This window comes from Camelina sativa, chromosome 14, assembly GCF_000633955.1.
Source record: "Camelina sativa cultivar DH55 chromosome 14, Cs, whole genome shotgun sequence".
NCBI lineage: Eukaryota > Viridiplantae > Streptophyta > Magnoliopsida > Brassicales > Brassicaceae > Camelina > Camelina sativa.
This window is the reverse complement of record NC_025698.1, coordinates 11,230,189-11,256,705: the sequence shown is the minus strand read 5'-3', so window position 1 is coordinate 11,256,705 and position 26,517 is coordinate 11,230,189. Positions and strand designations below refer to the sequence as shown.

Genomic DNA, 26,517 nt, shown 5'->3' with positions numbered 1-26,517 from the left:
TTTTTTTTTTTTTTTTTTGTAACTGAAGTTTAAGTTTGGAGTATATTTTACGTTTTTTTTTTTGGGTTACCTTCAAGGCTTCAATATTACACTTCAATGTTTCAGTATTACCTCATATAATCTGCAAAAAGAAAATGTAACATCTCAAACATTTTTTTTAACAAAGAAAAACAACGATCTAAAAAACAATTTCATACGTAATTGATTTGATTACTTATTTCACAAAATTGTTTGTTCTTAAGAAAGACTTACAAATAATACCTTTACGTTTTATTGTACATATGTTAGCTAGATCTATATAAAAACGATGAAATAAGAGCATTCTCCATTTTGTTTTTAGCTCATATATTTGTCTATAGATAATGTATTCGTTTTCACATTTGTTAATCTGATTTTCCCATTATTCCCAATGGTTAAACTCGCTAGGATTATGAGATAACTTGATCAAAATGTACATGTACATAGTTTGGTAAGCTTATTGGTCAAAACTCAAAAGTCTGATACGCCTTCTTCTCCAAAGTAGGATAAGTTTGGGAATTTTTCTAAGAGGTACACTCTTATAAGTTTTTAGATGTAATATCAAAAAACGTGTCTAATGAAGTTTGGAGGAGCTTCGAAATTATTTGTTAAGGTTCCTCATAAGTCCTGAGTAGTATGAAAATTTTATAAACACATGATTTTTTCCTTTAGACATATACTTTTAAAAACAAACCATAAAATGTAAGAGATTGGACAAACAAAAAATAGACCAAAGTGAGAGTAGCTTAGTTTTATCGTCATAAGCGAATACAAAAGCTTCAAGACTTATAAAGCTTAAGTTTGTGTCTAGGATGAACTAAAGTGGCAAAATGTCTTTTTGATGAGTGTAACAAATTAAGCAGCACAAAATGTTACAATTCTTTAGAAAATATCTCATGAATTGTATCTTGATTTATAAGTAGTACTGCCTTATCAATAAGATAACCAAATGATGAAATAATGTAGAATTAAACCGGTATGGACTAAACCGGAAATTGGAAGAGCAAACGTGGGCCTTATCTTCTTCTATCATCTTCTTGAGCAAACACAACACTCTTTAGTCTTTCCTCTCACAGCACGATTTTGATTCCCAGGCTTTTGAGATTAATCATCTCATCGAAAGACAAAAAAAAGGTTCAGTGACCCTTATGTTCGAATCGAACATGCTTCTCCATACACTATCTTCTTCGTCTCCTCCAATCCACCGTCTCTATCTTCACCATTCTCAGATTCTCCCTTCTTCTGTGTCACCCAAGAAGATTTCTCTTCAGGTAAACACTCCACGTTGCTCTCTTCCCCATCGTCATCAGCCATAGATTCTAGGGCTTCTCCTGCTGTATTTTCCCCATTTGAGGAATCTTGATTTGTAATTGTTTTTTAAGACTCTTTAAAACTCCATTGGTATGTGAAACAGTACTATGTGTTTAATTGAACAAGAATGGATTCAAAAATTTTACCCTTTAGTTAGTAGCTTCACATAGTTCTCTCTGTTGTGGTGAGATGATGAGAACTTGCTAATCTTCCTCCATGTTTTTGAACTTGTGGATGAAGGCAGATACATGGAAGGACTTTGGCCATTCGATCTTTTCATGGTACTTCACTTCTCTCTTCTTCTATCCCTGCTTAAAGTTCCATACTTTTCTCTACATTTACTCTGTAGCAATACATAGTGGTATTTTTTGCAAAAGTTGAGGACTTTTTATCTCTTAAATCCATTGGCATCTGAAACTATTTTCCAAATTTTGGTTTTTGATATGTATACTATTATATTCTAGTTGTGATTCAACCAGATTTGATGGATTCAGTCATTCAGATGTATTTGTATTCTCACCATATGTGGATCTCTTCTGCAGAAATTTCTGCTAGAGGCTTACCAGCTTTGAACAAAGCTTCCTTGAAGAAGCTACCAATCAAAGGATCCAGCTTTCTGCTGGGGCAGAGCATGTTGATGATTTCTGCTCACCCGCAGTTGGCAGCAGCAGCAGAAATTATAAAGCCTGAACCCATTTATGAAGTTGGGGAGTTATTTGAACTTAGTATTCAGCTTTCTTATTTGCTGTTACTACTGGGGTTGCTTGGAGTTGGTACTTTCTATGTGATTCGTCAAGTACTTGTGCGTAGAGAACTTGACCTCTCTGCTAAAGAATTGCAGGTATTTTGCATTCACAACTATTTACCAGACAAAATGATCCAAGTAGTAACCTTTGTGGTAGTAAACAGTAGAATAAGTAACTGAGATGAAAGATTCCAGAGAGGGATACAATTGAAGAAATAATATTACTGTCTGTCTCTAGCCTTTTTAATGCTATCCACGATATGGAAACCTGATAAATCTGGATAGAATGAACATTACAATGATTCAAGTAGCCATGCTTGCTCAACTATTTTTGTTAATTTGATCAAATCTGGATGCTATGTTTCTAACAATCTGAAGGAGCAAGTTAGGAGTGGTGATGCAAGTGCAACAGAGCTCTTCGAGCTCGGTTCAGTGATGCTGAGAAGGAAATTTTACCCTGCAGCCAACAAGTTTTTGCAGCAAGCCATCCAGAAATGGGATGGTGATGATCAAGATCTTTCCCAGGTAATGTAGTTCTTAAAACACACATATCATATCAAGCAAGTAAGAAAGTCAATTGACACTATACATACAATTCTCGAGACAGGTCTATAACGCTCTTGGAGTGAGTTATGTCCGAGAGGATAAACTCGACAAAGGAATCGCTCAGTTTGAAATGGCAGTGAAGCTGCAGCCAGGTTATGTAACGGCTTGGAACAACCTTGGGGATGCTTATGAGAAGAAAAAAGAGTTGCCTTTGGCGTTGAAAGCGTTTGAAGAGGTTTTGTTGTTTGATCCCAACAACAAGGTGGCTCGGCCTCGGCGAGATGGGTTAAAAGATCGTGTGAAGCTCTATAAAGGCGTTGTGGCTGTTAAGTCTAAGAAACGGTGACGGCTAAAGCAAGAAGCAAACTCAAACAAAGAGCTGTTGGTCTCTCTCCCTCTTGTCTTTTTTTGGTTTGGTAATATGTAATTGTAAGGGAGATTTTATGTTAATATGATAATGAAACTTTGTTGTTTCGTTTTGTGTTAATGGAAATAGAATGCCTAAATTATTTGATCGAGTATATTTAATATGGCATCTAAAACTTGCTAACCAATAAAATCACTCATTTTATTATTCAGAATCGATACAATGTAAACATAACGGAAATAAAGCTCACTTCACACATGCAATAACAATAGAAGTAACATAATTAGAAGATGAGAGCATATAATATAGAGTTTTGAAGTCTTAAGGACACTTGAGTTTATTGCCATGAGTACGTAGATTGGCGTAGCAAGGACATGCTGCTGTGTTGCCGGAAGTTCCCGGGGGCACACACTGACACTTGGCACAGCAACTTCCACAAGCTCTGTAGCACACATTCTTCCTCGATGTCTCACTGCATCTCCTTGCGCATGCATACCCACAATCTATAAAATTGGATCATCAAATGATCAAAACTTGTGGATCATTTTAAGAAAACTGAAAACAGAGGATGGAAGTGTTAAAAGAGCAGACTAACTGAAGCGTGGACGATGGTGTGTTCTCTTAAACGCTGCCGTCTGGTTCTCGTCGTTCGTCTGAAACTATTAATTAGCAACAAAAAGAGGCCAAAATTTACTAAGTTTAAACTCTCTGAAAAGTCTGTTTGATATGGTTTATTACCTGAGAAGCAGAGGATGTTTCAGCAGCGTTGCTGGATGAAGATAACTCTGCAAGTGCCTGTGAAGACCAAAGAGATTTTTCATTGTTTTGTTTGGTTCGTTCGAAACAGAGAAAAGCTAATCTTGAAAATGGTTTGTAACAATTTACCTGAGAAAGCAGAAGATAAGAGATGATCATCACAAAAGCCATCACGTTCATCTTCTTCATCTTTCTTGGTGGGTGTTTTATAAGAATTTTTGAAGTAGTGTTTGAATATAGGAGGAGCTGTGAATGATTCTTTATATAGATACATTTCAGATATTTGTTTCCTCTCTTTTTGTTTTTGTTTTTGTTTTTTGTTCCATGTTGGATAGAGATCACATGCATGGACTTTCATCGCTGGACAAAACATAATTCACAGGTTTTTGTTTGGATAAATCACAGATTATAGATTGTGTTTTGCTGTAAAGTGTTGGGAGTTTGATGCAAACAGTTTTTGATTGGTGCCCTTTTTTTGGAGGACTAATTAGTATGCATGGAAGGGGAAGAAAATTCAAACCTAGTTCAGTGAATTATAAATCAATTTGTTACGTAAAAATGAGATAAGTTTTACATTTACAGATATGAGATGGATGTAATTAATTATAATGTATTTTGATCAATACGTAATTAATTTGTGTGACTTCACTGATTTGATGACACACGTGTGGGTGTGGAGGAGACAAAGGTGCTTCAATCTGTAATCTGTATGAAGAAAGTTAATGTCTTAATGATTTGTTTGTCATAGAGTGTTTACAGCTGTCTCTTAGTTCATCAGACATAGAGAGATAGCTGAAGGAAACGCAGACGCCGTACGTGTGTGGCATTTACATACAAATCGCAAAGTTATTTTTATTTTTCTGTTTTATACTTATGCAAACGTCACTCAACATGTGTGTGGCGTAACGCACATGAAACGTCAAACGGATAACAGTATCGAATAAACTACTTAGATGATTTCTTTGGGTTTGTGTTGGTGTTTTAAAGATAAAGATTTTAGATTTTATAGTATGAAAACAGAAACGAAAACGTAAATCTCGTTTTTGTTTTCATCCTAACAATTTGCTAGGTTAGGCTTGTCTTGTCTGTCTCTACGGGGGAAAAAAATAGTTTTCATATCTACTAGAAAAACACAAGGAGAAAAGCTAAAGTTTCATGCAGAAAATAAAACTAAAGACAAGTCAAACTACTGCAAATTGCTATGGAGACATTAATTGTGAGGGAGAAAGGAAAACGACACGAGAGGAGACAACAAATTAATGATGGTTGTTGATTAAAAAGGGCTTATAAAGTTGTTGTAACCAATGACAAATATGTATTATTTTCCTCAAAATGGGTCAGATCCAATAAGTGTCATTCTTGAAGCCCATCTAGATTTGATAAATTTTATTATTTTTTTTTTTAGAACGAGGGAGACAAAAGTCTCACAAATTTATTAAAAAAAAATTTAAACAACAAATTACACGCGGACTTGCCGCGGCCGGGTGCGGCCTTGATACGGAAATGGATGTGTTTGGGAGTCCAAATTGACACATTTATTGACAATGCAGATAAATTACGAGGTAGTTTTGTTTATCTCTCTCGCTTGTTTCTCTTAAACCTAGATCATATAAATCTGCATTTGACACTTCAAGCAAATTTTGTGGATATTAGCACATTTTGGTATCAAGAACTATGACCTCTAAAACAAAGATTTAAAATGCAATGGATGATAATAGCTAGTAAAATGTTTTCCCCAATATATACTTATTGCAGTAATCTTTAACCATAATTTTTTCAATTCTAATAAGTTTTGAAAATTTTAATGTGTTTTTTTCTACCCCATTTTTTATATATCAGTATCAACCATTATTCTAAACTCGGATTCTTATAATCGTGAATATAAAATCTGAGAATCCAAGTTGAAAATAATGGATGTTACTGATATATATAAAATATTATAGTCTTTATTTATATTTTTGATGTAAATGAAGGTGGTTTAAATTATATATTTTAGACCATCCACAAATCTGTATAGATTTTACTATAAAATACCTTAATTTTTTTATAAAATTAATCACATGTAGAAAAGAAGTATACCTTTTTTGATTGTCAACACATAATATATACTTCATCAAACTTGTCTTTTTCACATATCTTTACTATAAAAATCTTTTTCTCACAATCAACATGTGTATCAAAATCATTAATGCATTGCCAAATTTGAGTTTTTATCTAAAAATCATTGGATAACCTATGATTTCACTGAAATTTTGAATATTGATTGACGAACATAAGATTATGATTGTATTTAATCACCAAAGTATATATTTAATCCTATCAACCCCTCAAAATCGAAGTTGTTATTTATTGTTTGAATTTGTGAACATAGAGACGATGAATCTTGTTGCTCTGCTACTCCTAACATTACACCTTTTCATTGTTTCATGTGTAGAAGCCGGCCAAGTCATTTTGATGGATCCCAACATCACTCGCTCTTTTGTCGACATGGAAGCTAGCTTCTGTGAGTTCCTCTCTGGATCCTTCGTTTATATTTTCTTGCAGTTACGAGTTCTTGTCCGTTTCACCATTACTTTGCTTCAGACACAAGGGTTTGATTATTGAAAACAGAGCGATTTTGGATTTGTTTGTATATGTTTTTCAATTTTCATTGAGTAGGGTAATATTTATACTAGTTCAACTGCTGATGATTCTGATGAAAGTTTCATGGTTCAGCTCCATTAGTGAATACGGAGGAAACCGGAGTGGTTTACGTGGCTGAGCCTCTCAACGCTTGCCGAAACTTGAGGAATAAACCGGAGAAGAGTCCTAATGGTACTTCTGCTTTTGTGTTGATCATAAGAGGAGGCTGCACTTTTGAGTACAAAGTCAGAAACGCGCAGAGAAGCGGGTTTAAGGCTGCCATTGTATATGACAATGTGGACCGCAACTTCTTACTACCAAGTAAACTAATGCCTCTCCATCGCTATGCTATACAAGTCTCTGTAATCTTGAATTGATGCTATAAATCTTGATTTTGGGATTCTTTTCTTTTCTTAGTGGCGGGATACTCGGACGGTATATATTCAAGCGGTTTTTGTGATGAAAGAAGCCGGAGAAACTCTCAAGAAGTACGCTGGTTTGGCGGAAACGGAAGTCAGGTTGGTCCCTGATTCAGAGGACTCGGTGTGGTCGTTGTACGCTACGATAGCATTGATCTTGTCGCTGGCTATGTTTGGTGTTATGGTTGCTTGTGTCTTCGTCTATAGATATTGCACAACACATAGCAACTCTATATCTCAGTTTAATGGGATGAGCAGTAGAAAGGTGAAAGCAATGGCAAGTGTTACATTCAGTACTTGTGCGAAAGAAGACACCACTACTGGTTCCTCTTGCGCTATCTGCCTTGAAGACTACAATGTTGGGGACAAGCTCAGGGTCTTATCTTGCGGACACAGTTGAGTATATATGAGATTTAACCCTATCTCAGTTTAACAACAAAACTTCTGATTCTATGATTCTTTTGTTGTCCTTTCAGAGTTTCATGCCGCTTGCGTAGATTCGTGGCTTATATCATGGAGAACGTTTTGTCCAGTGTGTAAACGGGATGCGAAAAGGAGCGTATATGAGCCACCAGCTACAGAGAGAACACCGTTTCTCAGCTCTTCAATTGCAACATCATCTGTAGTTTGTATAGAACCTCCTCCTTTGGTATCCTCAGTTTCTTTCTCTCCAGCGCATGTGAGCTCGTCCAACATTCAACAATATGTCAGGTTGTCCTCTCACCACAGCCAGTCTTCCCCAATAAATGTCAGCCGTACCTCTGAGAATTTCAGGCGACAAGCCTCATCATTGCAGTCATCATCACAGAGATCATACATGTGTATGAAGTCTTTCCATTCACTTGGTTATCCGACCATGTCACCTCTCAACGCTATCGACAGGTCACCTTACCGTCCATACCCAAGCAATGCATCTCCTGGATTAGCTAGTTTGACAAATCATACATTCTCTCCTTTTGCCGCTACACACTCGCTTCCAGACTGTTAGACCGAGCTTTCAACAGACACCATAGAAGAATCTGTCTCTCAAGGTGCGGTCCAGTCTGCTTTGGTTCATGTAGGATTCTTCTGCTTTTTTATGTCAACAACACCATCAGATGATTTGATATGTATACATCTCTATTCATGTTTGTTTTAATTTATTCTTTCATTTTTTATTTTATTTTTTTGTTTTGGCTCGAATCTGTCTTGTTCAGTCAGAAACACACAGCTGAACTGCTATGGTCCTATGGATATAAATGAGCCCATGATTGATTAGGAATTTGCCAAAATCTTGAGACATCTGAGTTTTGACTAATCTACGATGTTAGGGGGGACTAAAGTTACTCTGTCCTCTGTCGTTTTGCTTTGATTTCTCTCATCCAATCCTTGCATTCCTCTGAGGTGCCGTTGGGGTTAGCCAGCTGCCATGTGAGCAGTTTCTGTTGCTGTAAAATAGAGCAATTGACATTAGGTAAACGAGATAAGCAAGACACGATCAATGCACCAATTAGAGGTTACTTTGATATCATATCTTTCGGATCTAGTTTAATGCTAGTTTAAGCCTTACGGCCTGAGTTTGCCTAGCATTACGACTACAGTTTCACAAAGCCACATTAAGCAGGATATAATGGATATTTCAGGAAGGTAATTTCCATGGTTTTGCAGAATTAGTCACAGCTAAAGACTAACCTCAGATATTATAGTGATCTAAGACACAGAAACAGAGGCATGCAAGAGACTAGATCTGCAAGTTCAATTTCTACTGAGCACAACTCCAACATTTAATCAAACATATATGGAAAAGCGTTTATCTTTTAAGGTTCCATGACAGAGATCTAGGACGGGAAAAAGTTCTGAATTCTGAGAGTTTGAACTTTGAGGATAAGGGAATCAATGAAAAGAGAGGGAGCCTTACCCATTCACGGATGAGAGATCCTCCCTTCAGCTCTGCAATTTGCATGATCTCACTGCCATTCACCAGAGGCTTTACATCCCAGATGTTATCAAGACCTGTTATGTTAAGAAAGAAAAACTGTTACGTATATGGAATGGTTGGCACATTGACAGATGCAGTTCTAATAATATAATAATGAAGCTTCCTAAAGATGATTTTCTCTTCAACCCTAGTTGTGCATCGCTTTTCAAAGTCAGAAAGATTACCCAAAAACAGGAATTATAAAATCAACTTCTCATGTTCTTAGTTCTACTAGTGTGAGTCTGGTAATCACAAAAGCGTGGGGAGCCTTGATAACCACCCGGTCAGAACCTAACTTCTTCTACCTCCTCTTAGGAATATCTAACTTATATGCTACCATTTATCAAACATTCCAAAGCTTACCCAGTTCATGGATGGTTGCCTCAACTGTTAGATAAGTTTCTCGCATCTTTTCCAGTTGGAAGTCCAGGTGCCCGATTTCTTGATCGTCAACCGTAGCAGACAACAACAAAGAAGTTAAGAGAGTAACACGCCAGAAGTCTTTAATATCCCTAAGTAAAAACCCTGAAATAGTTATAAAACAGAACATTTTAGTTATATACAGTACATATGGTCAGGTATATATGTTCATTATACACCACAAGTGCAGATATAATATGGTCAGATATAATATGTTCATTATACTAGTCTTTACAAAATTATCAATGAGAGCAATACTACTAAGGCTCTAGAAGAGAACCTGTGAGTACTCTTATTTTCGAAGTTGCTGGAACCTCTGTNCTTCTCATGTTCTTAGTTCTACTAGTGTGAGTCTGGTAATCACAAAAGCGTGGGGAGCCTTGATAACCACCCGGTCAGAACCTAACTTCTTCTACCTCCTCTTAGGAATATCTAACTTATATGCTACCATTTATCAAACATTCCAAAGCTTACCCAGTTCATGGATGGTTGCCTCAACTGTTAGATAAGTTTCTCGCATCTTTTCCAGTTGGAAGTCCAGGTGCCCGATTTCTTGATCGTCAACCGTAGCAGACAACAACAAAGAAGTTAAGAGAGTAACACGCCAGAAGTCTTTAATATCCCTAAGTAAAAACCCTGAAATAGTTATAAAACAGAACATTTTAGTTATATACAGTACATATGGTCAGGTATATATGTTCATTATACACCACAAGTGCAGATATAATATGGTCAGATATAATATGTTCATTATACTAGTCTTTACAAAATTATCAATGAGAGCAATACTACTAAGGCTCTAGAAGAGAACCTGTGAGTACTCTTATTTTCGAAGTTGCTGGAACCTCTGTATCATTGTGGGAGATGGACTTCCAATGCTCAAGAATAACAGTGGCCCAATCAAGCTTCTCCAGTCCTACGTCGTTCTTCGCTTCAAGGGGACAAACCAACGGTCGAAATCTCTCCGCGGTTTGGTGTATATTCATAACCTAGAGAATATGGAATTCATTATCATGATTAAACTGAATCTATTAAGTTGTCTAGCAGTCAAACATAAAAAGGTATGGTCAAACGAAATGAACTGCTATTGAACATCACACCCATAATCTAGTGTCACAGATGAAAGCTCTGATTGTACAATGTTAATTGGTTTTTACGTTATTGCCAGAGAAAACAACACAAGTTACGCCCTATAGTTAGTTAGTTACTGCAATTAAGGCCCAAGATATTGAACATTAATATTCAGAACTCACGGTTTCAGCGTCACTGGACTTGCGCTTCATGGAGAATTTAAAGATGTGGTTGACAACAGGAATCTGAAAAAAAGGCTCAAGGTTTGGTCAGTTAGACAACAAAACTCAGATTTAATGTAACCTAAGAAAAGATGACAAAATAAATAAGGGAGTGCGTACCGATTTGCCCTTGTTGTCTTTGTAAACGGTTTTCCTAAAGGGGAGAAACATAGCAGCATACAGAGCAAGCCGCCTTTGTTCACCCTAAAACAAAATGATAAGACACCAATCAAAATCTAATTGAATAAAAAAAGATAAGGGAACTCAATCTTAAGCAGTTAAACAAGAAGCAAACGTGCCACAATAATGACTCACACTGAAGTTTCCTAGCCCAGGTGTTTGAAGCAGTCTCCACATAGCTTCCAAGTAGGCTTGGGAGAGGCTAAAATAGCAGACATGTGAGTGAGTTTTTTAAAATATGAATAGCAGTGTCACAGGACCAGCTTAGCAAAGTTAGCGAGTGTTAAGAGTATAAATGAGATAGAACCTGCCACAATTCTCTGATGGTGACGGATCAGCTGAAGAGGGAAGGGCAAACACGACCCTAAATAGTTTCAGCTCAGAGAGATAGGTAACAGCTGAAACTGGCCCATTCCCAGATATCATCAAATCAATCTGCACCAAAGAATCAAGTTGTGTAACGATAAACCCTAAAAATGGAGGTCGCCAAAGAAATTAGCTATATATCCAGCAAGCAGTAATTGAAAATACATACTTCATTCCCGATCCGCTCTCTGCTAATTTTTTCTCCAAGAGCTACCCTTACTTCCTCACATGAAGCAGCTTCTTTTAATTCTTCATCCAGAGTAAAACCAAATCTTGCACCTGTTATGGCAGTATATTAGGAAGGACTGACAAAACGACAACTACAAGGCTCAAAATGGAGGATCTGGGATAGGCAATGTAATGACATATAATGAAAAAAAACAAGAAAAAAATTAACACAATTACCAAAGCGAATAGCCCGGAGAACTCGCAAAGGATCATCCAGAAACGTAGCTTTTGCAGGCAAGGGTGTAACAATGTTTCCAGACTTGAGGTCATCGATGCCTGTAATCCCTTGTAAACTATAAATTTTGAACATCAAAGGGAATGAATGATGGCAACACAAGGATGCACTAACCTCTTTCTGTAAGGTCTTCTACTGAGCCAGAGTTGAGGTTGTAGAATAAACTGTCAAATTTAAGAAATCATAGAAATGTCCCAATTTACATTCAAGCAGACAGAGAACATAGTTACACTACTTCTGGTATAAGGGGAAGATAAGTGTACCTATTTATAGTTAAATCTCTACGGTAAGCATCCTCTTTTGCGGTGCCAAATTTCTGTAATAAAGCAGAGAAATAAAAACTTGTAAGATAACGCAGCACAAGCCCTTAACTCCTTTCCATTGTAACACAAAACAACTATTATGGTTTTGATATTCAGGATAGGTTGTGTTATGCATTCACAGCAGATAAATGCAATCAAACTACATAAACAATGAATAATAAGGAGCAGTACCATTGTAGGAATACGACTATTCTCTGTGTATTCCTCACTTCTCAAGTTCACAAAATCAATCCATTGGTCATAAATACGCATCTTCGCTGTCTCCAAGTGTTTGGATTGGTCAGGGTTCCTGAAAACACCAACAAAATAACCCATTTAACATCAACAAACTATAGCGTATTAGACTTCAGAAATCAGCAGGGAGTCACAAGCCTATAAGATAGATTTTGAAAACCTTTCAATAACAGTGTCGCCTTGCACTTCTTCGTCTCTAGAAGATAAATACTCCTTGAACTTATCAAGAAACTCACTTCCCGACATATTATCAATAGCTATGTCAATATCATCACTCTCTTTCCCTATAAGCTGATAACAAAGATAAAATCATGTTTAGTATGTAATGGCAAATCCTCATATTACAATTTACATTCCAGAAACTTCAAATCGCTGAGAAAACATAAAACGCAGCCAATTAATCGAATCAAACCAGGTGACGAAGAGTACCTTATCACGGACCCAACCACCGGCGACGCGGAGCTGCGTATTGAGGTTACAATAACGGAGAGTACTAAGAAGCCGGTCGAAAATTTTCCGCTCTTTCTCAGTGAGCTCAATATTCTCCTTCAATTCTACTGAAGAAGGAATCGATTGCTCTCCAACGTTCGTCATCATCGCCTCCGTCGAGAACCAGTAACAACGCGAAACCACGGGAGCAGGAGAAAGCGATGTAGCACGAAACGCTAAGGTCAGGGAACGATTAGGGTTGAGGTAACGAGAAGAAGGGGAAATTAGAAAGAGAGGTTTTGGGAGATTTATGAGAGTGTTGATGGGAAGAGACAGTCTCATGTTTTTTTTAATATCGTCGGATTTTTTTTGTAATTTCCTTTTTTTTCTTTTTTCTTTCTGATGCGGCGGCGATTCACGGCAGCGTTCTGAAACCGGCGGAGTCTAAAAGGCCAGGTCGAGTCCGTTTAAAACAGAACGATTGTTAGGCCCAATAATGGCCCAATCTTACATAATGTATACAGTCTCTGGATACTGAAATAAAAAATGAAAATGTATACGTCTTTTTTATATAGTGCAAAACTGCAAATATGTATAGGCAAAAAAGTGGGATATATCCTTAAGATAATAAAACTATTTTATTCAACCATTGAAGACTTTCCGTGAAATCTACGGAATTTTAAATAAATTTACTTACACGCATGCATTAGATCGGAACGATTAGGGTTAGTTAAGGTAACAATAGAAGTAACATAATTAGAAGGTGAGAGCATATATAATATAGAGTTTCAAAGTTTTAAGGACACTTGAGCTTTTATTCCCATGGGTACTTAAAATTGGCGTAGTGTTTAATTTCCGGAGCTTCCCGGCCAAGAACAACAACAAGGGCCTTCTTCTTCTTACTCTTCTTCCTCTTGTTTTTGTTCTTATTCACGTCCTGCGTCTCTTGCACTTTCCCTACAATGTTTTTTTAGTTTTCGTTAAGAAAACCCCAGATTTCTAGAGATTATATATAAATCCCAACGTTATCAGATATTAAAAAAACTTGCCTTTGGATTCTTGTTCTTATACTTCATCTTCTTCTTGTTCCCGTCCCCCGTCTCTTGCACTTTACCTACAATGTTTTAGTTTTCATTATGAAAATCCCAGATTTCTAGAGATTTGAAATCACAACGTTATCAGATATTAAAGCTTGCCTTTAGATGATTCGCCACCATGGTAGGAAGCATACTCCGGACTAGAAGACCGAGCCTTATTACACTTCGACATCTGCTTGAAAAACAAGGGGTCAAAATCTGAGGAAGGGAAACTACGGGTGGATGACAATATCTATGGCTAGTAGGATTATTGATTACCTTCCATTTATGTTCCCTACTAGAGAGATGCGTGGAGAATTTTTCAAAGTCTTTCTCAACAAGACCAGGGCAGCATACGGAGCAAACACAGCAGGCAGATTCATCACCCGTTTCAGTGCACTTAACCCCCTCAAGAGCCCCTGAAACTTCTAAAAACAAAAAAAAAAGCTAGACAGTTCAACAACAGATTGCTGGTTATTTCAACAACACTGTGAGATAGGACAAACACACACCTTCCGGAAGAAAGCTTTGAAAAGAATAATATGGCAGAAGGTTGTATTCCCCCGTCACTTGTTGGTCCTCAGAAATAGAGGTGAAGGTTTCCTGATCGCATATGACCATTATATTAGCTGAAGGTGGATTCCCATCTGTATAATCAAGCACACTGTTCTCAATGCTTGAGGAAACTGTTTCAGTTTCTGAGCATCCGTAGGTGTTGTTATCCAGAGAGATTCCACCGGAATAGACTCCTTTCAGGATATCGAGAGGAACGTCTGCTAGTACGCCAACGGCAGTGATGGTTAGAGGACCAGAGTAGCCTTTATTCTCCAAAAACCGTTTAATACTCGGACCAACCAGAGAAATATCAAATCCAAGGGGAACCGGACACCTATTGATGTCCAAAAAGACAGCCGTTACAGCCTCCTGGTTTCTCTCATGACACTCACCTGGTGGATGCCCAACATTCCTAGGCAACACGTCCAACAACTGCTTGAAACCCAAAATGCACATCCAGTGGAAAAAAGACGTACAACATGGGGAAAAAAAGACATTGTCAGAATTTAGTGAAACAAACAAGAAGTGAGAAAGGGGTAATTACACAATAAGCTCGCCCAGTTTGGTTAGGATTATTGATTACCTTCTGTTGATGATGTCCACTATAGAGATGTGTGATAAAATTATCAAAGCCTTTGTAAGCAAGACCAGGGTAGCATACTGAGCAAAACCAGTAGGCAGATTCACCAGTTTCACGGCACTCATCCTCCTCAAGTCCCGCTGAATCTATGGAAAAAAAAAAGTGTAGCTAGCTCAGTGATAGAACACAAAAACACAGTTGTTGATCATCTCAACAACAATGTATGTGAGAAGGACAGACACACACCTGCGGGACGAAAGATTTCAAGAGAATCACATGGAAACGGCTGAAGAAGGTTGTAATCAGACAACTCTAGGTACTTGATAATAGACGGGAAGATTTCTGTAACGGATATGACCATTATATTAGCTGGAGGTGGATGCCTATCGCTAAACTCCATAATGAGACGCTCAGTGTCTGAGGAACCTGTTTCATAGAGTAAAGACTTTTAAGACTCTCTCGATTCATCAAGGCAAATAACCATTAGTGTAGGAGGGCACAAGGATGAGAGAAGATACCGTAGGGGACGTTAGTAAGAAGGATTCCACTGGAGTAGACCCCCCTCAAGAAGTCAATAGGGACCTCTGCTAATAAGCCAAAGGCAATGATGATGTGAGGACCCAAGTAGCCTTTCTTCACCAAAAACCGTTTAATGCACGGACCAACCAGACGAGCACCACAGAAAGGGGGAACCGGACACTTATTGATGTCCCAAAAGACCAATGTTACAGCCTTCTGGTTTGGCACAGAGTAATCACTTGGTGAAGGCAACCAGTCCCACGTCTGATTGAAAACAAAATGCACACGCGGTGGGAAAAAACAACAAACAAAATCAGAAGGGAGAAAGGGAAACTTGTGATAAGAGGTTTTCAAGCAGATAAAAAAAAACACAAGTTTTAGAAATCTAAACGTTATCAAATATTAACACAAGTTTTAGAAACTTGTGATCGATATAGTTTTGTTTTAGAACAACACCATTTTCTTTTTCTTGTTTTAGAACAACACCATTCTTCTTGTGTTTTATAACAACACTATTTTCTTTTTTTGCCAAATCAACATTAATAAATATTAGAAAAAATGTCAAAAGAATCACCAATTTTCAAATTTGGAACGTTTTAATCATAAACTTCCAAAACATCATTTAAATGAAGAGAAAAAAAAAAACATAGTTTAAGAGAGAAGAAAAAAATGAAAGTACCTGATAGTTTGGTGTAGTCATCTTCGATCCTCCACTGATAGTTTGGTGTAGTCATCTTCGATCCTCCACCGCTCAGAAGTCTATTTTCTCTTTTCCAGTAAAACTCCTAGCCGACGGCTGTTAGATTGAGGCTTGTTAAAAATGGGTTTGGGCTGTTAAAAAATGTAAAATGGTCTTATATTGAACTTAGTTAGGTCTAATTTTTTCTTCATAGATTGATAATTTGTTTTTGATTTTACAGTTTAACAAAAATATTTTTTCAAAAAAAACCAAAAAAATTGAAAAGAATCTAAAAAACCAAAATCTCAAAAAAAAAATTAAAATTATATTACATGGCATAAAATTATTTTCTTTAGCCAAAGAAGGAGATTGAAAGTTAGTTTTCTGGCAAATCATTCTCATGTCAAGATTCACAGATGAAGTTTGGCCACCATAAGCTATCAGTTGTAAGGTTTGACCACCATAAGCCACCATAAACATACTAGAAGTGAGAATTTCGTGAAACAAACATATGACCATTACATGTTTTTCTTTTTTGCCAAATCCACATTAATAAAATATCTCAACTTGCAATGCAAAAGTATTGTCAACTATATCCGTTTACGCAATTATCGCCTGATTTGATATATAACATACACAGTTTTCTTTGGAACGCATTTTAATTATACACTAGACAACTGATACGTGGATTGATATAGTAGCCAAAGTTTTTTTGTATTCATGCAAATTTAGTATCATCATCTTGATCAACAAACAGTAAGAGAAAAAAAAAGAGAAAAACTAGACCAACTAATGAAATATTAATGTCTTGCCTAAATTTGGAAAACGCGAATTCAACGCCATCAAAGTTTATTCTCCGCAGATGATGGTGGTTGGGATCTTGCCCGCATCCTTCCGTTTGTTCCTAATTATATAAGGCTTCATCTTTCGGCTGTTGTAGTGGATTTGATCACGGGAGTATCGGATCGTTTATCCTGGAGTGGAAGTGCTGATGGGAAGTTCTCTGTAAAGTCTGCATATGCTTTGTTAACGTGTAATCCTGTACCTGGTACTCGTGGGGAAGTTTTCTTTGGTCATATTTGGTCTGTGGTGGCATCGGAACGGGTCAGGATGTTCTTATGGCTGACCGGACACCAGATTCTTATGACTAATTTGGAGAGATTTNGTGGAAGTGCTGATGGGAAGTTCTCTGTGAAGTCTGCATATGCTTTGTTAACGTGTAATCCTGTACCTGGTACTCGTGGGGAAGTTTTCTTTGGTCGTATTTGGTCTGTGGTGGCATCGGAACGGGTCAGGATGTTCTTATGGCTGACCGGACACCAGGTTATTATGACTAATTTGGAGAGATTTCGAAGACGTTTGAATGACACAAGTATCTGTTCCGTTTGTAAAGGGGGGGGGGAGGAGTCTATTATACACATCTTACGGGACTGTCCTGCGATGAAGGGGGTATGGCCGAGGTTGGTGTCTCCGAGATCGAGGGCTGCATTTTTTTCCCAGTCAATTCTGGAATGGTTATTTGCGAACTTGGGGAGTAGAAAGGTAGTGGGAGGTATTGCGTGGCCTACTCTTTTTGTTGTGACAGCTTGGTGGGGGTGGAAGTGGAGATGCACGAATGTATTTGGCGAGAATAGGAAGTGTCGAGATAGGGTCCAGTTTGTCAAGGAGGCTGCGAGGGAGGTTCTATTGGCGCATGAAAGGCAGAGAGGGCCTACAGGGACGGTTACACGGGTTGATAGACTTGTCTGCTGGAAATTACCGGCGGATGGGTGGCTGAAACTAAATATTGATGGTGCATCTCGAGGGAATCCGGGTAACGCAGCTGCTGGTGGGGTCATTAGAGACGGTGCTGGTAACTGGTGTGCGGGTTTTGTTCTAAATATTGGGGTTTGTCTGCACCTTTAGCAGAGTTGTGGGGTGTGTATTACGGGCTGTACTTGGCTTGGGAGCGGAGGGTGCAGTGCTTAGAGCTAGAGATTGATTCTGAGATGGTGGTGGAGTTTCTTCGGACAGAGATATTGATTCACATCCGCTGTCCTTCCTAGCACACTTGTGCTATGACTTTCTCTCAAGGGACTGGCTAGTCCGCATTACACACATTTATCGGGAGGCGAACTATCTTGCTGATGGTTTAGCTAACCATGTTTTTTCTTTACCATTAGGATTTAACGTCCTTGACTCTTGTCCTAGTATTCCGCATATACTTCTTTACCAAACAGATTCTGGTCTTATATACATATAATACATGGGTTTTTTTTTTTAACGACAAATCAATTATATTGGATTATAAATGTGTTACAAGATACATGATACATAAAAACATCAAATACAACCATTGAACCAAACAAAGGAAATTGAACACAATTTCGATGAAGAAGTGGAAGTGACCATGCTTTCCAAACAGAAGCCTTACTGGCAACAGACATAATCTGTTAAGTCCCCTCTTCAAATACTTGTAAAAGGCTAACATCTTATAAATGAAACTCCCAAATGCTTTCTGCATTATTTTGATTAAAAGAATACACTGATATGTTGTTTGAAATGGTTTTGGATCATGTCTTTTGTAGTGCCCTATCCATCGTTGTCGCTTAGTGGCCATGAATTCTTTTTCCATAAAACATCGAAGGACAGCGAGAACATCACCATCATCGAGTCGCCTTCCTAGACCGAGGAAGTTATCACATAAGCCAATTCCTTCAATCGTAAAAAATTTCCCCTTGATCCCCGGATCGAATACCCAAATGACTTCTCCAAACCATAAGTTAGGAGTAGATTCATCGGTTACAAACCGGAGATGACACCAGTGAATGAGACCACCGGAAACAAATACTTTACGATTTGAATGAATCGACATAACACAAGGTGAAAAACATTGGTGGGATGGAGATGTCAAAACCATCGGTGAAAACAGATTGAATTGATAGGCCAACCAAATCATGAACTGAAACAAAAACAAGTTCCAAATATGATATGGGGCCGTTAGATGGATAACTTTGATCACCACCATCATGATATGGCAAAAGGCATATATGTGAAACAATCGATTTGTCATGATATCAATAGAAACTAGAAGTTATAAAAGAAACCAGAGAGGACGACGGTGGCCGACGTCGGAGAGACCGACGCCAGCCAAAACGATTGATAAGAGAAGGTGTCTTCGATCGGTGGCAAATCGCTTGGGAGAGAGAAAGACGGTTAGCTAATACATGGTTTTATACAAGTGAAAATACAAACACTTAAGATTGATACCAAAAAGAAAAAGGTAAAGATACAAACTACTAGTAATTACTGCATGCAACTTGCCCGATACTTTAAAATCCGAAGAGATAAGTGATGGACACTGAACTCCGACAAAGACTATGCCAATTGGCCAATTGGTCAAACCTATCAAAACATTACTACAATACTATTTAAACCTGAAAAGGTTAAAAGCCAAAAACTATCACAAATTTGAAAATAAACGAAACAAAAATCGAGAAAAGCCAATCGAACCGGCGAAAAGTCCAATGACCCAATCGATTCATCTTAAGCCAAATTTAAAAACATGTCAGAACTCAAGAAAAGAAAACGATGTCGTTTCCTCCCCGTGAACACCACGCTCCAATCATCTTCTCGCTACGACCAAAGCCACTAGCTTTGTCTCCACCATTACCACAGTCAAATGAACGAGAGAGAGAAAGAAGAAAACAACAAACGAGAGACTTTCCACGTTCGTCGTCGTCGTCGTCTCTCATCTTACTTCCCTCTATATATATTTCTTCTCTTCCTTACGTTTTCCTTTTTTTTCTCTTCTTCTCTCTCTCTCTCTTTTACACATTTCTACACCGTCTCGGAGATTATCTTATCTCTCCGTCGTAATTAAGGTCCGTTTTATTTTTATGTTTTTATCTTTAACCTTCTCAGATCTAAGCTTCCACAATACATGTACGATTCTTTTTCTTTTTCTTTGTTACATCCTTAAGAACAGTACTTATGAAGATTACTAATGTTTTAAGAACATTACTTTTATCTTAGATAAGTCCAACTTTTACGTTAATCATCATTTCCATAAAACAAAAAAAAGACGTTTTAATTAATTTATAGTTATATCCTTTTAATCCAGATCTATAATACCAATGGAAGCAGTAAACTCTTCAAGCTCTATCTCAGAGCTAGACGACATATCACGGTTACTCGACCGGCCGAGGCTAAATATCGAACGGAAAAGATCGTTCGATGAGAGGTCGTTCAGCGAAATGGGAATCTTTGAAACCGTTAATTCTCCCGGAGGCAGGTCCGGGTTGGAAACTCCGGTGTCTTCGGATAGAAACTCGTTTGAGCCTCATCCTATGGTTGCTGAGGCTTGGGATGCATTGAGACGATCGTTGGTTTACTTGCGTGGCCAACCCGTTGGTACTGTTGCTGCTTATGACCATGCTTCTGAGGAAGTCTTGAACTATGATCAGGTTTAGTTTTTTTTCCCTTTGTATTGTTTTTGTGTTTCATTATTAAACCTTCCTCTGTTTTTCAAATGATTCTGTTATTACGTTAACGCTTGGGTTGCATTGTTTTGTGAAAATGTTGGTTAGGTGTTTGTAAGAGACTTTGTTCCAAGCGCATTAGCTTTCCTCATGAACGGAGAGCCAGACATAGTCAAGAACTTCCTCCTCAAGACAATTCAAATCCAAGGAAGAGAGAAAAAGATCGACAGGTTCAAGCTTGGGGAAGGCGCCATGCCGGCTAGCTTCAAGATCCTTCACGACCCGATCAAGAAAACCGACACTGTCATTGCTGACTTTGGAGAGAGCGCTATCGGAAGAGTTGCTCCGGTTGAATCAGGTTTTTGGTGGATCGTTCTCCTCAGAGCATACACAAAGTCCACTGGAGACACTTCACTAGCTGACACAACTGAATGTCAAAAGGGAATGAGACTCATTCTCTCTCTTTGTCTCTCCGAAGGCTTCGATACTTTCCCCACATTGCTTTGCGCTGATGGCTGCTCCATGGTCGATCGAAGAATGGTAATAATAAGTTTAGGTTTGTATTAATTATACAGAGTTAGTGTTTAACGAAGTGATACTTGCGTAGGGGGTTTACGGGTACCCGATAGAGATCCAAGCTCTATTCTTCATGGCTCTACGATCAGCAATGTCGATGCTAAAACACGACACGGAAGGGAAAGAGTTCATGGAGAGGATAGTGAAGAGGCTACACGCGCTTAGCTTCCACATGAGAAGCTATTTCTGGCTTGATTTCCAGCAGCTTAATGACATCTACCGTTACAAAACAGAGGAGTACTCGCACACGGCGGTAAACAAGTTCAACGTCATCCCTGACTCGATCCCTGAGTGGGTGTTTGATTTCATGCCTCTACGTGGCGGTTACTTCATTGGAAACGTTAGTCCAGCTCGTATGGATTTCAGGTGGTTTGCTCTTGGCAACTGTGTAGCGATTCTTGGTTCTTTAGCTACCCCTGAGCAGTCGGCTGCGATCATGGACTTGATTGAGGAACGGTGGGAGGAGCTGGTTGGTGAGATGCCGGTTAAGATTTGTCATCCCGCGATTGAGAGCCATGAGTGGAGGATTGTTACTGGTTGTGACCCTAAGAATACTCGTTGGAGTTACCATAACGGAGGTTCTTGGCCAGGTGAATTCTCTTTTCTATTCTTTCTTGAAATTTCATTATGTTTAAATAAACCAATTTTTGATCGTGACAATATAAAAAAAAGGAATGTGTTTGTTTTTCAAATTACATTTATGCTTTATAAAAGTTGGAAACAAAATCATTGTAGAAAAAAAATAATGCTTAAATCTTCTTTGCCGAAAGTGTTTTCATTAGTCAAAATTCCCTACTTATATAAATTGATTGGTACTATTTACTTTATGTACGGCTGGCTAAACATTGTTCTTGTTTTTCTCCGGGGCAGTGTTGTTGTGGCTATTAACAGCTGCGTGCATAAAGACTGGAAGGCCGCAGATAGCGAAGCGGGCAATAGACCTGACAGAAGCACGGCTTTTGAAGGACGGTTGGCCTGAGTACTACGATGGCAAATCGGGAAGGTTCATAGGAAAACAGGCGAGGAAGTTTCAGACATGGTCCATCGCTGGTTACTTGGTAGCCAAGATGTTGTTGGAAGATCCTTCTCATCTTGGAATGATCTCATTGGAAGAAGATAAACAGATCAAACCTGTCATTAAGAGATCTTATTCTTGGACTTGTTAATTTGTTCGTCCATTCTTTGCGGCCTAAAATTTTGTTAGTTTCACGTAATTTGTATTATCGTTCTTTTTTCTTCTTCTAGTGGCCCCTACTAGTGGGGATATGTTAATTTGACAAGTGATAACCTTTACCCTTTGTGTTAATCACATAATTCATATTCTTCTTTCTTTGGTTTGTTTACCTCATTTTTTTTCTACTTAGCCCATATTCGTTTCACCAGTTACCATGTTATTCATTTGAATGTCAAATCACTCAAAAAAAAAAATGGTTCATTTGGATAATGCATCTGAATGGAAATGTGTTTGTTTGGTTATTTTACATTCTCATCTAGATGGATTTGATTAGTATAATGACTAAAATACTCATGTTTTGATCTAACAATTTTTTATTCTTAAATCTTAACCATATTAATTTTAAATATTGATCTAAAATATATATACATAAATTTTCATTCAAAACCAGACAAAAACTCTAGAAATCCCAACATAAATTATTTATAACATTTTTTTATAAGATATAAAACATGTTATGCCAGTGTAAATAATTTATAACAATTTTTTATAAGTTTTTACAATAAAGACTTGTGAAGCTAAAGAGAAGCTTCGAGGTTGGAGTCTCATCAATAGAAAGAGAAACAAGATGAAGTTAGGAAAGAAGCTGAACTGCTCAAGAACACGAGCAAGAGACTTAGGATTGAAACAGAGGAATCACTTTTGGCTTGGAATGGGAAAGAATCTGTGTAATTATCAAACTCCCAAATGTTTCCTTCAAAACCAATGAACAAATTCAGAGTTACTAAGAGACTGCAAAAATCAGAACCAAAATCAAAAATGAAACTGCAAAAACCATAGTAGGACTGTTCTTAATCCTGAACAGAGACAATGAAGCCATAAAGCTACTAAATTCGTCTGTCGTGATGCAGACGACAAACAGAGTGCCAAAACAACCTAGAAAATTATGAAACTTGATGGAAAGATTCACAACAGACATACAAAGCCACAGAAAAAAACAGATCTTGATTTTGACTCACGGTTTTTAAAGTTATGACCAAATTCCCAACACATAACCCGAATGACACAACCCTGCGAACAGTCAACTTTGGAAGCAATTTCCCATCAAACCAAATGGACCCAGAAGACTATCTTTATATCAATAGAAAGATCATGCTCTCAAGTTTTCAGAACATGTTTCAGATTCATGAGAGCCACCAGCCTGAAACAATTCATTTCTTTGGCATGCTTTAGATTCCTGGACTGAAATCTTATTTTCATCACTAGCAGTTGGTAGATGACGTTTGTGATCAGGTTTGCTTTTAGATGCGAGTAATCTTTTCTTTGTGTCTCGCTCTATATCCAAAGTGTGAAAATCATTGTCAGGACGCTTTGTTTTTCTCTCTGCTGGAGTCCATTCCGGATCTTGATTCCAATGTATTTCTTCTACTTTCATACCTCTGGCGAGTTTGTTTCCAACACCAGTCGTGATATGCTTGGAACCATCACTTTCTTGTTTGTCACCCTCCTTTTTCTTCTTGGTCTTTATCTGACAATCAGTACCTACAATAAGAACAAGATATTTTGAAAAAAAAAAAAAAAGAAGCCCAAGTGAACTGAACATGTACTCTTAGCTGTTAGCAAAACCAACCTGCTCATCGCCACTTTGCTTTCTGGTCAACCTTATCCTGAACAAAATCATGCGACACACCAAAGTCAGTGGATATCTGAGTAGCATTAGGCGTTTCTCCTGACAGCTTCAAGTTTTTTATTTTAAGAACATGTGGGCTACTTTTCATAGGTGTTGCAGCATCAACCAAGATATTGCTTGGAAGTCCTTGAGAAAAGTCTTTCATGTTAGACTTCTTTTCAACTGGATTTGGCAATGAACCAGAAGTTAATGGTTGGTAGCTTTTACCAGCATTACTAGCACCAGAGAGGAGTTTGACACCATTTTCAGGACCATGAGCCTCACTAGCATGACAGGGTATAATAGCCTTTGTTGTCTCTTCCTCGCTGACACCACAGTGGTTCATTCCAGGCCTACAAGATAAGTTTAGGAAGGATGGTAAGAAGATGTGATAATATGAGAACCTGAAGGTTCTGCACAAGGTTGAATGACCAAATCCAGAAAGTAAGTAGAAGCCTTGTCAAAACAATTTTACATCTTTACTGCTTGACCCAGCTGTTCTAGGGAACAAGACCTAACACGATTAAAAAGACTTCAACTATAAACAACTATGAAACTTATTTCAAACTAACCATGATAGCGACTAAAAAGGATTAGTGCTTGAATCAAGAAAAGAGCACAGGATACAAACCTTGAATAGGAGATATATTAAAAAGCGAGGTTAAATGGAATAACTAGATACTTACAGCCACGTTTGCATGCTACACAGCCACTTATCAGGCAGCTTCTCAGTATTCAGGCCAAGGGGCAGTAGTCGCCATGTCTCACAACTATCACATTGCGCCCAATTTTCAAGGTGAAGACTGGTGGAAGCAGGTGCAACAGCGAAATCAAACCCAACGTCCATACTATTGTGACCTATATATGCAGCATCTTTGAAAGGCATCTTTGATATAAATTTATCCCCAGAACTATTTTTAGACGGCTGTGGTACTCAACTCACTGATGTATTCACTACATAAACTAGTTATAGCAGTACAAATACTTCTAATTATTCAAACCCACCAGCTGAAATCAAAGGAATCGATGCAGAATCAAAGATAAAGTATAGCAAAGAACAAAATTGTCACAGAGGGATGTAAATAAACACAAACCCATGTCTAAAAACATTCACAAGATCAAGCCAAATTCAAAACATTCACAAGATCAAGCCAAGTTTATTGAAGCATTTCATCAAACATGTGGTTTGCATCAACAACTACAAGCTCTAGACCTAAAACACTTCTAATCATTCAAACATGAACTCATTTCAAACTCTAAAGCAGTATCACCTAAATCATAATTCTCAACTCAAAGAGAGAACAAAACAAATTTGGACAAACCCAGCTGAAATCAAAGGAAGCAGATGCAGAATCAAAAATTAAGTATAGCAAACAACAAAATCTTACACAGAGTTCGATCAAACACCAACCAAATCAATCTGAGATGATCGGAGCTGTTAGAGAGATCAGAGCTGTTAGAGAGAAATTACCAAAACGATGAAGCGATGAAGCGATGAAGCGATGAGAGATGAACGAGAGAGACAATGAAACGATGAAGAGATTCTGAGAGATCAAAGCTTCGTTGAAGCTGAGAGAGAGAAAAGAGCTCAGCTCTTGAGAGAGAGCTTCGTCCAAGCCGAAGAAGAAGAAATATGTAAATAGGAAATTTCTGGGTTGATGTAATTCTTTGGTTTTCTTCAGGTATTTTTGACATTTTCAAATTTTAGCTGAATCAGCTCCATCTCACTGCACCAATCAGACTCGGTTAGATTTTTAATTTTTTTTGGATGAGTTTTTAAAAAATCATTCAACTGATTCATCTAACTAGTCTGTTAATTTGGCATAAACAAACATCACTTTTCATCTTCACTTAGATGATTAAGAAACGAACATGACCTTACATTCTTACAATAATCACTCTATACTACTGATTTAGTAAAATTAAGGGTTTACTTAATAAAGGACTGGAACATAACATCTGTGATACAATTAAGATTCATAAGCACAAAAGTCTTCAATTTATGTGTTTTGGCCAAAAATATCAAAAGAATTTCCTAATATGGTCTGAACCTCTTTCATCATTGAAGCTGCTATCAAACACGATCAACAAACGAATTAAGCACACTAACAGATTCAAGCCTACTTGCCATAACGATGAACAATGCAAAACCAATGGACTTAGAGGCTAAACATTAAATAACCAATAGTTTGTTAACTTAGCAGGATACAACACTACAGATGAACAAAAGAGATGAGAAGCCAACATTTTGGGATTATCCGTAAGAGCACTCACCTGGCAACACATTTAACAGCACAACTGTAAAACGATCTTTTTTTCTTTTTTACATCTCAAGAGTACAAAAGCAGCTTCATAGATGATAGATGTTTCTAAACAACAAAACTTTGGCTAGTGATAGATAGATTACCTACTGAGATTCATAAAACCAATCTCCAGGTCCTGGAGATACTTTAACGACACCCCACCTTCTTCCTCTCGTTTCCTTAACATCATCCGCTTGTGACAAGTGTCAGGACTGGCCCTCAAGTAGATAAACCCATCAGGAACAAGTCCTGGTAAACAAGAAACCACAGGATCGAACCAAGAATCGTAAATGCTAATCTCCATCTCATTCATCCATTTGGCTTCATGAACAGCTCGCACGAAAACCATTCGGTCACTAAACACAGAACGCTCCATCAACCTAAGAGGTTTGACACCAGAGGAAGATTCTTTCTCCTGCATCAGGCGAGTGACAAACACATAGTTCTGGAAAGTATAAGCATACCTCTCAGGCTCAGC

The 26,517-nt window shown here is 37.9% G+C and overlaps 5 protein-coding genes and 1 pseudogene across 13 annotated transcripts in view; 3 read left to right on the top strand and 3 right to left on the bottom strand.

The window, feature by feature from the left end:
• On the top strand, nucleotides 1,060-3,129 carry LOC104740976 (uncharacterized protein ycf37). 2 transcript variants are annotated; one of them, XM_010461729.2, is made up of 5 exons: nucleotides 1,060-1,289; nucleotides 1,574-1,610; nucleotides 1,872-2,170; nucleotides 2,453-2,599; nucleotides 2,682-3,129. In XM_010461729.2, the coding sequence occupies exons 1-5, from the start codon at nucleotides 1,167-1,169 to the stop codon at nucleotides 2,964-2,966; spliced, it is 891 nt and encodes a 296-aa protein (XP_010460031.1). In that variant the 5' UTR covers nucleotides 1,060-1,166; the 3' UTR covers nucleotides 2,967-3,129. The 2 variants fall into 2 exon arrangements, with proteins under 2 accessions (XP_010460031.1, XP_010460032.1); XM_010461730.2 differs by having other exon boundaries at nucleotides 1,203-1,289; nucleotides 1,570-1,610.
• Nucleotides 3,168-3,972, bottom strand: LOC104740975 (gibberellin-regulated protein 9-like). Of its 2 annotated transcripts, none has more exons than XM_010461726.1 (4): nucleotides 3,873-3,972; nucleotides 3,726-3,782; nucleotides 3,583-3,646; nucleotides 3,168-3,490 (listed from the first exon to the last, which is right to left on the bottom strand). In XM_010461726.1, exons 1-4 carry the CDS (start codon nucleotides 3,930-3,932, stop codon nucleotides 3,309-3,311), a joined length of 363 nt encoding a protein of 120 aa, XP_010460028.1. In that variant the 5' UTR covers nucleotides 3,933-3,972; the 3' UTR covers nucleotides 3,168-3,308. The 2 variants fall into 2 exon arrangements, with proteins under 2 accessions (XP_010460028.1, XP_010460030.1); XM_010461728.1 differs by having other exon boundaries at nucleotides 3,583-3,640.
• On the top strand, nucleotides 6,120-7,829 carry LOC104740973 (annotated as a pseudogene).
• Nucleotides 7,913-12,852, bottom strand: LOC104740974 (putative CCA tRNA nucleotidyltransferase 2). Of its 2 annotated transcripts, XM_019235655.1 has the most exons (16): nucleotides 12,449-12,852; nucleotides 12,180-12,310; nucleotides 11,957-12,074; nucleotides 11,726-11,778; nucleotides 11,577-11,626; nucleotides 11,405-11,503; nucleotides 11,169-11,278; nucleotides 10,941-11,068; nucleotides 10,769-10,835; nucleotides 10,574-10,657; nucleotides 10,415-10,477; nucleotides 10,007-10,150; nucleotides 9,442-9,475; nucleotides 9,105-9,266; nucleotides 8,682-8,776; nucleotides 7,913-8,211 (listed from the first exon to the last, which is right to left on the bottom strand). In XM_019235655.1, the coding sequence occupies exons 1-16, from the start codon at nucleotides 12,788-12,790 to the stop codon at nucleotides 8,107-8,109; spliced, it is 1,785 nt and encodes a 594-aa protein (XP_019091200.1). In that variant the 5' UTR covers nucleotides 12,791-12,852; the 3' UTR covers nucleotides 7,913-8,106. The 2 variants fall into 2 exon arrangements, with proteins under 2 accessions (XP_019091200.1, XP_010460027.1); XM_010461725.2 differs by lacking the exons at nucleotides 9,105-9,266; nucleotides 9,442-9,475 and adding an exon at nucleotides 9,636-9,797 and having other exon boundaries at nucleotides 9,973-10,150.
• Nucleotides 19,617-22,236, top strand: LOC104740971 (probable alkaline/neutral invertase D). Of its 2 annotated transcripts, none has more exons than XM_010461723.1 (5): nucleotides 19,617-19,720; nucleotides 19,960-20,302; nucleotides 20,426-20,857; nucleotides 20,925-21,483; nucleotides 21,764-22,236. In XM_010461723.1, exons 2-5 carry the CDS (start codon nucleotides 19,973-19,975, stop codon nucleotides 22,057-22,059), a joined length of 1,617 nt encoding a protein of 538 aa, XP_010460025.1. In that variant the 5' UTR covers nucleotides 19,617-19,720; nucleotides 19,960-19,972; the 3' UTR covers nucleotides 22,060-22,236. The 2 variants fall into 2 exon arrangements, with proteins under 2 accessions (XP_010460025.1, XP_010460026.1); XM_010461724.1 differs by having other exon boundaries at nucleotides 19,705-19,781.
• The window catches only part of LOC104740970 (deoxycytidine kinase-like), a 5,863-nt gene continuing 2,284 nt past the window's right edge, over nucleotides 22,939-26,517 (bottom strand). The window contains exons 3-8 of one of the 5 annotated variants that reach the window (XR_002035062.1): nucleotides 26,144-26,517; nucleotides 25,208-25,463; nucleotides 24,423-24,744; nucleotides 23,965-24,089; nucleotides 23,698-23,883; nucleotides 22,939-23,609 (exon numbers count right to left, since the gene is read on the bottom strand). Coding sequence is in view for 1 of the 5 variants with exons in the window: in XM_010461722.1 (XP_010460024.1) it covers nucleotides 26,007-26,010; nucleotides 26,144-26,517 (378 nt within the window). In the remaining 4 variants the exon portion in view is untranslated. Of the gene's footprint in view, nucleotides 23,610-23,697; nucleotides 24,090-24,422; nucleotides 24,745-25,207; nucleotides 25,464-25,884; nucleotides 26,011-26,143 lie in introns of those variants that run through there. The other 4 variants (XR_760247.1, XR_760249.1, XR_760251.1 and 1 more) reach the window with 4 other exon arrangements.